Source organism: Palaemon carinicauda, chromosome 10 (assembly GCF_036898095.1).
Source record: "Palaemon carinicauda isolate YSFRI2023 chromosome 10, ASM3689809v2, whole genome shotgun sequence".
NCBI lineage: Eukaryota > Metazoa > Arthropoda > Malacostraca > Decapoda > Palaemonidae > Palaemon > Palaemon carinicauda.
This window is the reverse complement of record NC_090734.1, coordinates 159,018,074-159,029,213: the sequence shown is the minus strand read 5'-3', so window position 1 is coordinate 159,029,213 and position 11,140 is coordinate 159,018,074. Positions and strand designations below refer to the sequence as shown.

Sequence of the window (11,140 nt, the reverse complement as noted above, 5' to 3'; positions counted from 1 at the left end):
TGATAATAATGATAATGATAATGATAACAATAGAAATAATAATAATAATAATAATAATAGTAGTAATAATAATAATAATAATAATAATGATAATGATAACAATAAAAATAATAATAATAATAATAATAATAACAACAACAACAGTGCCTTATTAAACTGAGCTTCCCTTCAGATAATAAAAATTAAAATAAAAACAACAACAACAACAACAACAACAACAGTGCCTTATTAAACTGAGCTTCCATTCAGATAATAAAAATTAAAACAACAACAACAACAAAAATAAAATAAAAAAATAAAAATAAGAATAAAAAATAAAAATAAAAGTAACGATAATAATAATAATAATAATAATAATAATAATAATAATAATAACCTGGACATTACTTTTGTTGCAGTTACCCTGTGAGGGTAAACTTACAGAGTGGAATATTGCAAAGCTTGCTTACTAGAATGCATGAAATATCACACGAGATTCGACTCAAGATAAATAGAAGAAAGACAGAGATGATGAGAACGGAATATATACAGTAATGGAATATGAAATATCATTGGAAGGAGAAAGGATTAATGAGGTGGTATCATTTAAATAATTAGGAACTACGATCTGTAATACAGGATCTTTAGAATTTGAGTTCAATGAAAGACTGAAAAAAAAAGCAAATCAGACAATGGCTAGGGCAAGTAATATTTGGAAATCAAATCACTTTGTATTACATGTAAAAATCAGGCTATATATATAATATATATATATATATATATATATATATATATATATATATATATATATATATATATATATATATATATATATATATATGATATATAAAGTATATATTTCTTTTGGTAACGCTCAGTTCTGCCATTCTCTTGGGAGAGTAGAGAGGGTGTAGTCATACACTATGCAAGAGGGTTACATGTGCGCGCGCGTAGGTGCACATCTATAGATATTTAGCCATCATTTTGACGGGTCACATACGCTGCTAATAATAATAATAATAATAATAATAATAATCTACCCAAATCAAGTTCTCTTCCCATACAAACAAATTAGATAGACCTAAACAACAACAACAACAACAACATCATCAACAACAATAACAAATGAAGGACAAATGGATCTTCCCACTCATCGAACTGGTTACAAACAAGTGTGCCACAGAGAGAGAGGAGAGGAAGTTGCAATTAGCAAGTTTATTGTTGCAGAGAGAGAGAGAGAGAGAGAGAGAGAGAGAGAGATGCCATAAAAGACATTAGTAATACCCTGTAAATGGAGAGAGAGAGAGAGAGAGAGAGAGAGAGAGAGAGAGAGAGAGAGAGAGAGAGAGAGAGAGAGAGACATTAGTAATACCCTTTAGAGAGAGAGAGAGAGAGAGAGAGAGAGATTAGTAATACCCTTTAGAGAGAGAGAGAGAGAGAGAGAGAGAGAGAGATTAGTAATACCCTTTAGAGAGAGAGAGAGAGAGAGAGAGAGAGAGATTAGTAATACCCTTTAGAGAGAGAGAGAGAGAGAGAGAGAGAGAGAGAGATTAGTAATACCCTTTAAAGAGAAAGAGAAAGAGAGAGAGAGAGAGAGAGAGAGAGAGAGAAGAGAGAGAGAGAGAGAGAGAGATGCCATAAAAGACATTAGTAATACCCTTTAAATGGAGAGAGAGAGAGAGAGAGAGAGAGAGAGAGAGAGAGAGAGAGAGAGAGAGAGAGAGAGTTGTAGCAATCACAAATGAATCATTTCGTATTGGTGAGAGTTTCTGATATGCTTCGGAATTCAATCTTTGTCTCTGGTTTCCCAATTGTTTCTTTTAGAAAGGGTCGGTTTAAAGGTCACTCACGAATGGCATAGGCAAGAGAGTGAGAATGCCCTTACTAGTAGGACAATACCCTAGAGACTGACCATATATACGTATGATCAGTACTCAAGCCCCTATCCACCCAAGCTAGGACCAGGGAAGGCCAGGCAATGGCTGCTGATGACTGTTAGGTCTGTAAGCTCAATCAAAACCCACATCCCTAGGTCACAAGGATGGATTTTCGCTCCAACAGCTAAATTATTATTATTATTATTATTATTATTATTATTACTTGCTAAGCCACAACCCTAGTTGGAAAAGCAGGATGCCACAAGGCCTGGGGCTCCAACAGGGAAAATAGCACAGTGAGGAAAGGAAAAAAGGGAAAATAAAATATTTTAAGAAGAGTAACACCATTAAAATAAATATCGCCTATATAAACTATAAAAACTTTAACAAAATAAGAGGAAGAGAAATAAGATAGAATAGTGTGCCCGAGTGTACCCTCATGCAAGAGAACTCTAACCTAGGAAGACCATGGTGCAGAGGCTATGGCACTACCCAAGATTAGAGAACAAAATCCCAGTGTCATCCTATCGATATATAAAATGGACACATCTGAAGATCCTTACGTGTGCTTTAAGCTTAACCACACTGACTGCATATCAGACAACGCAAACTTGTTTATCAGGCATTATGAAATCAAAGAAGGGGGCGGGGCATTGTTTACTTTGCTTAGCTTACGGGTTATTTCGCCCCAATGCTATTTCGCCCCACTTTTCCCTAGATTATTTCAAGTCAGTTCCCCCCATTTTGTAAGTTAGTTCGCCCCATTCCGGAAAATCGGGGAAAAATCGGACAAGTCAGCTCACCCCATTTTGAAAAATAACTGAAGTTAGGTCGCCCTACTTTCATTTTGCAATTCATGTCGAATTATGAATTAGCATCTTATGAATTATCTTTTTCTTAGGAGTGTCTTTACAGAATTTCATCTATGATCATTTGTTCCACTTAATTATTCCGATTATTTGAATTAATCACGATTTCAAGATATGACTTATGTTTGTTTATTAGTATTGGTTTTTTTTTATTGAAAGATGATGTCACTCGTTATTCAAGCATATGAAACATATTGTAACATTTTGTAAATAAAGAATATGAAGTGTATAAATTGATTTTATTTACTTCCTTCCATTTTATTGAGAAAAAGAATATTACCTGAGGATTTTGTGCCCACCTTTACGGTGGCGATTACATTACAGAAAATTTAAGAGAAGAAGGTAAGAGGAGGATTAAGGAAAATGACATGTAAAAGACTAAATTGTAATTTTTTTTTAAATGGGGATTAGGTAGTAACTTCGAGAGAAAGGTAAGAGGGTAGGATTATGATGGAAATGGTAAAGAAAAAGGGGCCAAAAATCGAAATGGAAATTAGAAATAGTGATGGTTGTCCAATACAAGAAATTATTCCAAAGAAAGACCATGGAGTATCCATGTTCTTCTTGTGGCCGTGAAGTGAGGGCACAGCAGCAAGCCTTCCTTTGTGATGAGTGCGACCTTTGGTGCCACAGAACCTGCGGCACCAACATCACACAAAAAGAATATAGGGCAATCACAAAAAATATCAAACAAGGTCACGATTTTGATTGGATTTGCCCTTCTTGCCAATCTAAGGTTAGTACGATATTTTATTTGCAAGTATGAAATATTTCTGAAAATGTCAAGGACCGGGCATAGCCCAGCCCTTTAGCTTAGTACTTGAATAAAATAAATGTGCTTATTTAATCATAAAATCCCTTTCCTTTTTTTTACATAAAATAATTTTTTTCAGCTTGTGGCCGTTGGTGTGGAACCTATCTATGTGTTGACTTTAGAAGAGGAAGAAAGAGACGAATATGAAGAGGAGTTGGAAGGAGCCGTTGGTTGTGAAACTATTGAAGTGCTGCCTATTGAAGAATATGATGAGGAGTTGGAAGGAGCCGTTGGTTGGGAAACTATTGAAGTGCTGCCTATTGAAGAATATGAAGAGGAAGAAGATAGTTATATTTGGTGGCGAGGTTAGTATTATTTATGTTAATGCTGCTATAAAGTGTTTTCATCTTGATGCATAATTTTTTTATAATAATTTTTTTTTATTTTTTTTATTTATTTTTTTTTGTTGTTTTTTTTCAGGTTGTGGATGACGAAGATGAAGTTCAGAATGAAGCCGAGTGCTCTGAAATTGTTTTGCCCCCCTTAGAAGTCCCCATTAATGTCCAAGAAATTTCTATCGATGATGGCATCCCACAATCAGAAGTGCCGCCAGAAGAAATCATCTACAAAAAAACAAATACTGGGCGAGATGGAGCTCTGCAAGTAGTGGACTCTCATGGGTATATAGAAAGTCATAATATGCTTATTTTTATGATATATTTATATATTATGATATATATATATATATATATATATATATATATATATATATATATATATATATATATATATGACAAATTTCGTAGATAATTTGTATTTTTCCTACCATACAAACCTTTGCTATTTCCATGGGGGTAACATTTGGCGGAGCTGAATGACGAGCCATTAAAATTAAACGAGGGTTAACTACCCCCTTGCTAATTAGCAGGGGGTAGGGAAGGGGTAGCTAGCTACCCCTTCCCCCCTCACACACTGTGAATAGCTCAATTCACTTAAATGTAGGACTTGACTTGGGGGTCAGGGCTGGCGGGTAACATTTGCGTAAATAGCAAAGGTTTGTATGGTAGGAAAAATACAAATTATCTACGAAATTTGTCATTTGTTCCGTAACCCAATACAAACCATTGCTATTTCCATGGGGTGACTTACCCTTAGGAAGGGCGGAAAGTCCCCAGCCTTCTGGCTTCGGCTTTACCCGGGGACTCCAATTCCGAGTTGTAGAACTCAAGGAACGGGAGTCCCTAACCCTCGCACGCTGTCATGTTTGACCATCGTGCGGCCTACAAGGATGTGTGTGAAGGAGAATAACGTGACTCGTCCTAGGAAGTTGACCTGGGGTTCCTTATGTGGAACCCTAGGCTAGGACGTACCCAATACCACCTCGTCAGGGTATGGGGGACGCGACAGTATTAAAGCTAATACTAGGAGCACAAGGAAGCATGGTTTACCTGCAGAGGTTGAGGTCAGCTGTGCAAAGGCCTGGATGCTGCTATTCCCAAGGGAGGGGAGAATGAAGAAAGAAGTAAGGGCCAGACATACTCTTTCATTCACGCAGACTAAAACCGGGTAACAATGCCCTCAACCTTCTGCTACTTGTCCAATAAGGAGCCTGAGGTTAGACCAGCTGTTGTGCAGCCACCACAGGACCGATAGAAAACGTATCGAGGTTCCTGTGGGTCACGTCCTGCAGGTAGTGGGCTGTGAACGTCGTCTGACGTTTCCAGACCCCAGCTTGTAAAACCTGCGTCACAGAGAAGTTCCTCTTGAAGGCCAGGGAAGTAGCAACACCCCTGACATCATGAGCTCTGGGACGACGTGACGGAGGAGAGTCGGGATTCAAGGTGCTGCTTATCACCTTGCGAATCCATGAAGAGATGGAGTTCTTGGTGACCCTCCTCTTTGTCCTCCCTGTGCTCACAAACAAAGCTTGCACATGAGGACGGGCTGCAGCCGTTCTCTTGAGGTAGCGCCTCAGACTCCTGACTGGGCACAGTAACAGATGATCTGGGTCATTTGTTACAGAACGTAGACTCGTTACCTTGAAGGAGTCGAATCTTGGATCTGACACCCCAGGGTTTTGAGTCTTAGCAATGAACTCAGGGACGAACCTGAACGTTACCTCCCCCCATCCCCTTGAATGGGCAACGTCGTAGGAGAGACCATGAAGTTCGCTTACTCGTTTGGCCGAGGCCAACGCGAGTAGGAACGCCGTCTTCCACGTTAGGTGGCGATCAGACGCCTGGCGTAATGGTTCAAAGGGAGCTCTTTTCAGAGCCCTAAGCACTTGAACCACGTTCCAAGGAGGGGGTCTGACTTCCGACTGGGGGCAAGTAAGTTCGTAGTTGCGTATGAGTAGAGAAAGTTCCAACGAAGAGGAAATATCCACTCCTTTCAGCCTGAAGGCTAGGCTTAAGGCTGAGCGATAACCTTTCACGGCCGAGACTGAAAGGCGCATTTCCTCCCGAAGATAAACAAGGAACTCCGCTATTGTTGGAATAGAGGCATCGAGCGGAGAGAGACCCCTTCCACGACACCAACCACAAAAGACTTTCCACTTCGCCTGGTAGACTTTGGCCGAGGACTCTCGCAGGTGCCGAGACATCCTGTCCGCAACCTGCTGAGAAAATCCTCTCTCCGTGAGGAGTCGCTGGATAGTCTCCAGGCGTGAAGCCGAAGCGAAGCTACGGCCTTGTGGAAGATGTTGCAATGTGGTTGTCTGAGTAGCTCGTGACGTGGAGGGAGTTCTCTTGGGGGTTCCGTTAGGAGCCGCAGAAGATCTGGGAACCACTCCGCATGATGCCATAGCGGAGCTATGAGAGTCATGGAAAGGTTGACCGATAGATTGGTCTTGTTGAGCACCCTTCTCATCAGACAAAAAGGTGGGAAGGCGTAAACGTCCATGTTGTCCCACCTGTGTTGAAAGGCATCCTGCCAGAAAGCCTTGGGGTCCGGGACTGGAGAGCAGTAAAGGGGCAGCCTGAAATTCAAGGCTGTCGCAAACAGATCTACAGTCGGAGAGCCCCACAAAGTCAGGACTTTGTTGGCTATCTGAGGGTCCAAGGACCACTCGGTACTCACTATCTGCGTCGCCCTGCTGAGGCTGTCGGCGAGGACATTCCTCTTGCCAGGAATGAAGCGAGCTGTTAGTGAGATCGAGCGGGTCTCGGACCATCTCAGAATCTCTACTGCAAGATGGGATAGCTGTTGCGAGAAAGTACCTCCCTGCTTGTTGATATAAGCCACTACCGTGGTGTTGTCGCTCATCACCACCACGGAGTGGCCCGCCAGGGTTTGTTGGAACTGTTGAAGAGCCAGAAAAACGGCCTTCAATTCTAGCAAGTTGATGTGGAGGCACCTTTCCGATTCTGACCAAAGGCCTGAGGCCCTTTGGCTCAGAATGTGGGCCCCCCACCCTAGATTTGACGCGTCTGTAAACAGAGTCAAATCTGGGGGGAGGACGAGGAGATCTGCTCCCTTCCGTAGGTTCTCGTCGTCCAGCCACCATCGAAGGTCCGTCCGTTCCGAAGGTCCTATGGGAACTAGGAAGTCCGGGGAATCGTTTCCCTGATTCCATCGCGACTTCAGCCGCCACTGAAGGGATCTCATCCTGAGGCGGCCGTTTGGAACAAGACGGACCAAAGATGATAGATGACCTAAGAGACGTAACCACAGTTGGGCCGGAAGCTCTTCTCGTCTGAGGAAAGGTTCTGCTACCTTCCTCAGCCTTGCTATCCTTTCGTCTGATGGAAAGGCTTTGTGGAGAATCGTGTCTAGTTTCATGCCTAGATATACCAGTTTCTTCGTAGGGCGCAGAGAGGACTTCTCGAGATTTACCAAGATCCCTAGATCTTGGCAAACTTCCAGAAGCCTGTCCCGGTGACGCAGAAGGGTCGACTCCGAGTCTGCCAGGATCAGCCAGTCGTCCAGATAACGAAGGAGACGGATGCCGTTCCTGTGAGCCCACGACGAGATCAGAGTGAACACCTTGGTGAACACCTGGGGTGCTGTGGAGAGACCGAAACACAGCACCTTGAACTGGTAGGTCTTGCCGTCTAGGCCGAATCTTAAGTACTTCCTGGAAGACGGATGGATGGGGATCTGGAAGTACGCGTCCTTCAAATCCAGAGTGCACATAAAGTCTTGTGGTCTCACTGCAAGTCTGACCGTGTCCGCTGTCTCCATACTGAACCGAGTCTGTATGACAAACTTGTTCAGTGCTGAGAGGTCGATGACCGGTCTCCAGCCTCCAGACGCCTTCTTTACAAGAAAGAGTCGACTGAAGAAGCCTGGGGAGCTGTCGTCGACCTCTTGGAGAGCATCCTTCTTGAGCATGGTCTCGACTTCTGCCCGGAGGGCCATCCCCTTTGCCGATCCCAAGGCATAGGAGTTCAACGACACTGGATTCGCTGTCAGGGGAGGTAGAGATGTTGTGAACGGGACGCGATACCCTTGGCCGATCACAGAGACCGTCCAAGGGTCGGCCCCGAGTTGCTGCCACCTCTGCACGCAACTTCTTAGGCATCCCCCCACAGGTGGACACGCGGGGGGATTGCCACTCCTAGTGTTTGCGACCTTTGCCGCTTCCTCTAGGAGTTCTACCTCCCTTAGAGGACTTGCCGCGTCTCTTGTCTTTCGGCTGAAAGGACCGCGGCTTAGACACGCTTGCCTTAGCTGCCGGAGCCTGCTTAGGTGTTCTGCGAGGCTGCTGTTGACGTTGTTGTGGAGGGGCTGGAGGCTTATAGGGCCGAGATGTCAGGGCCCTTTGGAGGAGAGAGTCCTGGTTCGACCTCCTCCACCTCTCAGCCGACTGCTCCATGTCACGAGGCTCCAGTAACTCCCCTCCAAAAATAGAGGAGTGTCTGAGCCTGTTGACGTCTGCGGTGGGGACCTTCGGATGGAACCTCTCGGACACTGAATCGCGTCTTTTGAGGATCAAGTTAGCCCATAGGTTAGTGACCTGGTGAGCTAGAAACTCAATAGAGCGAGTGCCCGAGAGGAGGAAGGTCTCCAAGGCCTTCCTATTGCTCTCCTTGGACAGATCCTCAGATCGCAATAGGATGCCCAAAGACCCAAGCCAGAGATCAAGCCACGAAGTTGCCTGCATGGCACTCTTAGCGACTTTCTCCAGGTTTTGGGTCTCTGACGCCGCAAACGTCACCTGTCGGGTCGAGAGCTTCTCGAAAGAAGTTCCCTTAGCTAGTTCCTCCACAGAATGATGGAGTGGAAGAGACATGCAAGACTCCCCGTCGATCTCGAAATACCTCCTCTGTTGGACTAGAGGAGGAGGGAGGAGTCTAAACCCGGCAGAAGAACGTCCTGAGGAGGCCAGACCGGAGAGCTGAGCTTTGACTTTGTCCCTGGCGCCTTTCACCCCTTTAGACCAGGGCAAAGCTGCACTAGTCTTGGGGGGCTTCTGGACACCAAAGACCTCGTCAAGCACGGTGTCTTTCCCCTCACGAGGGGCTATCTCCGGGTCCTTGATTTTGTTGAGCTCCCTCATCAAACCAAGGACCTGCCAGAACGCGTGTTCTGACTCGCTGTGTTCTCCTTTTGGTGGACTGGCAGCTAAGTCTCCCATCCCCAAGAGGTCTTCTTGGGGAGAAACGTGGACGTCCTCCCTAGGAATTGCTGGTTCTTGACGAATCTTCGACGAAGATTTCGGAACAGTCTTGGTGTCCTTCGATTCCCTCCTGGAAGGAAAATAGGACTCCAACACCGACACCCGAGGAGGAACCTCTTCCCGTGCGACCTCTCCCCTATCCGGAGAAAATTCCCCCCTTGGTGCCAAGGAAGAATTCTCCGAGTCAGAGGAGTCCCCCGAGGACGAGATAAACTCATCTACAGGAGGGGGTGGAGCTGCAGAGGTTGGAGAAGGTGAAGGGGTCCGCCTGACGGGGTTCCTGGAGACCAGCTTTTCCTGGGGAGGAGTTACCACGAAGCCCACTCCTTTCCTTTTCTTCAACGGTGGAGAACCCATCCCAGGGTCCCGCCTCTGATCAGTGCTGGAAGGCTTGATAGCCTGGACCACAGCCTTGATCATGTGGCGGAACCAAGGTAGACGGGTAACTGACGCTGTGTCAGCAATCCCCGCTGGAGAAAAGGGGATCTCGCGACCCTTAGGAGTGGTCACCACGAGGCCTTCCTGAAAAGAAAAAGACTGCCTAGACCTCTCTGCTGATTTTCCTTGTTCTGCCGTTATCCTCCTCTTGTGCGGAGGTGAATCCTGGGAACGCCTCCCAGGAGGAGCATCCTGCCGAGGATCCTTGCGGTCCGAATGACCCACCGTAGGTGAGCGACCTGTAGGCGAGCGACCTGTAGGCGAGCGACCTGTAGGCGAGCGTTCACGCGAAGGGGAAAGGTGGTCATAGGGCCGCGAGTGATGGCGCGCATGCGCAGGTGCATGCATGTAGGAGCGCGCAGGTGAATGGCGCGCAGGAGAATGGCGCGCAGGAGGGTATGCACGAGATCGATCAGGAGAGCGTGCATATGAATGCGCAGGAGAAAACTCCACAGAAGGAGCTGGCGAGCGGCCGCGCGACCTCTTGGGGGAGCGCTGGTGATGGTGGGAGGGAGAAAGATGTCTCCTAGAAGACTTAGTCTCCCTCAACTGGTGGCGCGCAGATCTGTCGGCGATCGGGGCGCATGTAGGAGAGGCCCCTTCTTTACCGCCCGCAGGACCCACAGCGTGTTGGCGTGAAGGGCGAGCTGAAGGAGATCGTGGGCGTGAGTGCGCCAAACTTAAGAGGCGCTCAGAAATCGAAGGGCGCACAGGGGCAACTGGAAGCGCAAGAATCGACGTGCGAGACAAGGGCGAACCCTTGCGAACGTCTGAGTCCGAAGATCTAGAGGGCGCTGGCGAGCGTGGGCGCACAGGGCGTGCAACAGGCACAGGCACTAGTGAGTGCTTGCGCGCGCGCACAGGCGAGTGATGGTGAGCAGCGCGCCCATCAGGAAGTTGTTGCTTCTCAGGGTGAGGGTGCCCTAAGGAGAGCTGGCGAGCAGTGGAGCTCTGGCGAGAAGGAGATCGCTGGCGCGTTGGAAGTCGTTGCCCCTTCTCTGGATGTCCAGGAGAGAGCTGGCGCGCGAGAGAGCGCTGGTGCGCAGGAGATCGCTGGAGCGTTGGGGAGCGCTGGTTCTTCACAGGCTGAAGAGCGCGCCCAGAAAGACGCTGGCGAGAAGGAGATCGCTGGCGCGTTGGTGAGCATTGACCATCCTCAAGATGAAGAGCTCGCCCAGGGGCGTGCTGGCGAGCAGGAGAGCGCCGGCGCACAGGAGATCGCTGGCGCGTTGGAGAGCGCTGGCGCACAGGAGATCGCTGGCGCGTTGGAGAGCGCTGGCGCACAGGAGATCGCTGGCGCGTTGGAGAGCGCTGGCGCACAGGAGATCGCTGGCGCGTTGGAGAGCGCTGGCGAACAGGAGATCGCTGGCGCGTTGGAGAGCGCTGGCGAACAGGAGATCGCTGGCGAACAGGTGATGGTTGAAGAGACGAAGATCTGCGCTCAACTGCACGCAAGAGCGCAGGTGCGCGCACAATGGCCAGGGACTTAACCCCAGAGTCCAATTCCCCCGAAGGAGACGGTGCCTGTAGGATTACAGGTGACGGCAGCACTGAAGACTTGGCAGGAGAAGGGGATCGTGAACGATCCGCAGAGAGGTCAAGA

General features: G+C 47.2%; 2 protein-coding genes across 2 annotated transcripts; one reads left to right on the top strand and one right to left on the bottom strand.

The window, feature by feature from the left end:
• The first annotated feature begins 3,026 nt into the window (after positions 1-3,026).
• Positions 3,027-3,988, top strand: LOC137648559 (uncharacterized). The gene is made up of 2 exons (XM_068381472.1): positions 3,027-3,461; positions 3,619-3,988. Exons 1-2 carry the CDS (start codon positions 3,231-3,233, stop codon positions 3,847-3,849), a joined length of 462 nt encoding a protein of 153 aa, XP_068237573.1. The 5' UTR covers positions 3,027-3,230; the 3' UTR covers positions 3,850-3,988.
• On the bottom strand, positions 3,983-9,885 carry LOC137648349 (serine/arginine repetitive matrix protein 1-like). Its single transcript, XM_068381276.1, has 2 exons — positions 9,109-9,885; positions 3,983-4,102 (listed from the first exon to the last, which is right to left on the bottom strand). Exons 1-2 carry the CDS (start codon positions 9,883-9,885, stop codon positions 3,983-3,985), a joined length of 897 nt encoding a protein of 298 aa, XP_068237377.1.
• Between the last annotated feature and the right edge of the window lie 1,255 nt (positions 9,886-11,140).

What these genes read in the sequence shown, in the direction of transcription:
- LOC137648559 (XM_068381472.1), top strand. Translation starts at nt 3,231, where the DNA reads ATGGTTGTCCAATACAAGAAATTATTCCAAAGAAAGACCATGGAGTAT. An exon ending in GCCCTTCTTGCCAATCTAAG is followed by an intron (nt 3,462 to 3,618) that starts GTTAGTACGATA and finishes AATTTTTTTCAG; the next exon opens with CTTGTGGCCGTTGGTGTGGA.
- LOC137648349 (XM_068381276.1), bottom strand. Translation starts at nt 9,885, where the DNA reads ATGCATGCACCTGCGCATGCGCGCCATCACTCGCGGCCCTATGACCAC. An exon ending in CGAAGATTCGTCAAGAACCA is followed by an intron (nt 4,103 to 9,108) that starts GCAATTCCTAGG and finishes GTTTTTTTGTAG; the next exon opens with ATGATTTCTTCTGGCGGCAC.